The 1,680-nt window shown below is 39.3% G+C and overlaps 1 protein-coding gene across 1 annotated transcript in view; it reads right to left on the bottom strand.

Moving 5' to 3' along the window:
- Positions 1–252: 252 nt before the first annotated feature.
- The window catches only part of PTP4A1 (protein tyrosine phosphatase type IVA, member 1), a 3,382-nt gene continuing 1,954 nt past the window's right edge, over positions 253–1,680 (bottom strand). Inside the window, 4 exon segments of the mRNA XM_006878366.1 lie at positions 253–272; positions 275–369; positions 1,074–1,148; positions 1,550–1,680. The exon segment at positions 1,550–1,680 is cut by the window's right edge and continues 1 nt beyond it. Of these exon segments, the coding sequence (XP_006878428.1) occupies positions 253–272; positions 275–369; positions 1,074–1,148; positions 1,550–1,680 (321 nt within the window).

The raw sequence follows: 1,680 nt of genomic DNA, 5'->3' as shown, positions 1-1,680 counted from the left end.
CTTATAAGAATACTGCATGATTTCAGGAAAGGTCAATTGGTACAAATAATAACGACATTTTAAATGCTGAAGAGTAAGAAACATTTGCTAAATGTCCAGATAGGCTGACTGCAATTCTGTCAAGCCTGGCAAAACTGCTTTCAATACTCTTATGGAAGCTTTATTCACCAAGCTCACATGTTGGTAAATATGCGTGAAAACTAGGTCCTGTCCCGAGTTCCACTTCCAAAGTAATACCATCAGGCACCCATTTTATTGAATGCAACAGTTTTTCTATGACCATCGGAGTCTTTGAAGCGCAAACGCATCTTAGGACGATACTTCTCCAAATACAAAAGTTGCTTGCTATTAAAAGCTCCACGTCGCTTCCTAGAAGAAGAAGAAGAAAAAAATGAACTGAAATAGTAAGCTGATATGGGGTCCCACAAGCTGTGGATACCTGAGTCACCCTCGTGTCTCAGTGCTCCTTCTGAGGCTGGACAACCTTTAGGATACTGGTTGCCACTGCCCCAGCCTCAAGTCCCACTCTACCTGGCATCTCAACAGCTGAAAGAGACTATGCCACGTGATAAAACACAAAGCAATACAACCATAAGGGTATATGGTCAGGGACTCTGTTAGGGTCCTCAGCATTTGTTACTGCCAGTTGTGTATTGTTAATACATGAAACAGTTATACTAATTGTTGTAAATGTGAAATGTTGGATAATAAGCTAGGTGAGGAGTGGTAGAGGTGGTGGTTATGAGCTGTGGAGTCAGTTCCAACTCACAGGATTTCTGAGGCTATAAATCTATGTTGTTGTTAAGTGCTGTCGAGTTGATTCTGACCCATAGCGACCCTGCTTAGGGTTTCCGAGGAGCAGCTGGTGAGTTTGAACCACCGACCTTAACAGTTCAAACGGCTTTGCAGTCTGGCGCGTTAACCCACAGCGCCACACCAGGACTTTTTAGCCCGCTCAATAGCTGGTAGTTTTGAACTGCTGACCATGAGGAGTGGGTTTAATAAAGTGATTCCCTGACATTTACCGGGGAAATAAGAGACTGCATGAGAAGAAGGGTACAAGAAATACTTACTGCCTTATGAACTGTACGGCATCTTCATATTTCATTCCACCTTCAATTAATGCTAGGGCAACAAGCACTGGAGCTCTGGTAAGGTAAACAATTTGATTAACAATTTCTTTCAAAAGCAAACAATGAAAAAATTATTTCAAACATCCCCTAATCTAGCAAATGTTGATTTTCTGTTTAAAAATTTAAAGAATAATCAGTATCTTCATATTAAACCCAAGTTTTTAACTACACCGCAAAATAAACTATGACTTTAATTATAAATAAGCCCAAATGTTTAAGATTAGTGTTCTTGGAAGGCACCTTGTAAACTGTGACAAATTTTCATAAATGCTGATAAAGATATTGGAAATTGCAGCCATGTTACTTTTAGTTGTATTGATGTACTTTAAATTCATGAAAAGCTGAACTTTGACTTTTTAAATCAAGGCTTTACTATAGTTAAAATACCACTACATGCATTCAAAAATTTCTCTTACCTCCCAAGTCCTGCAACACAATGAACAGCAATACAACAACCAGGTTCTTCACGAAACTTAATTTTCACAAGACTTAACCAATCATCAACAATCTGGTTGGATGGCGGTGCCCCATCATCAAAAGGCCAATC

The sequence above is a fragment of the Chrysochloris asiatica genome, unplaced genomic scaffold, assembly GCF_000296735.1.
Source record: "Chrysochloris asiatica unplaced genomic scaffold, ChrAsi1.0 scaffold00019, whole genome shotgun sequence".
NCBI classification, from domain to species: domain Eukaryota; kingdom Metazoa; phylum Chordata; class Mammalia; order Afrosoricida; family Chrysochloridae; genus Chrysochloris; species Chrysochloris asiatica.
This window is presented reverse-complemented; position numbering and strand designations above follow the sequence as displayed.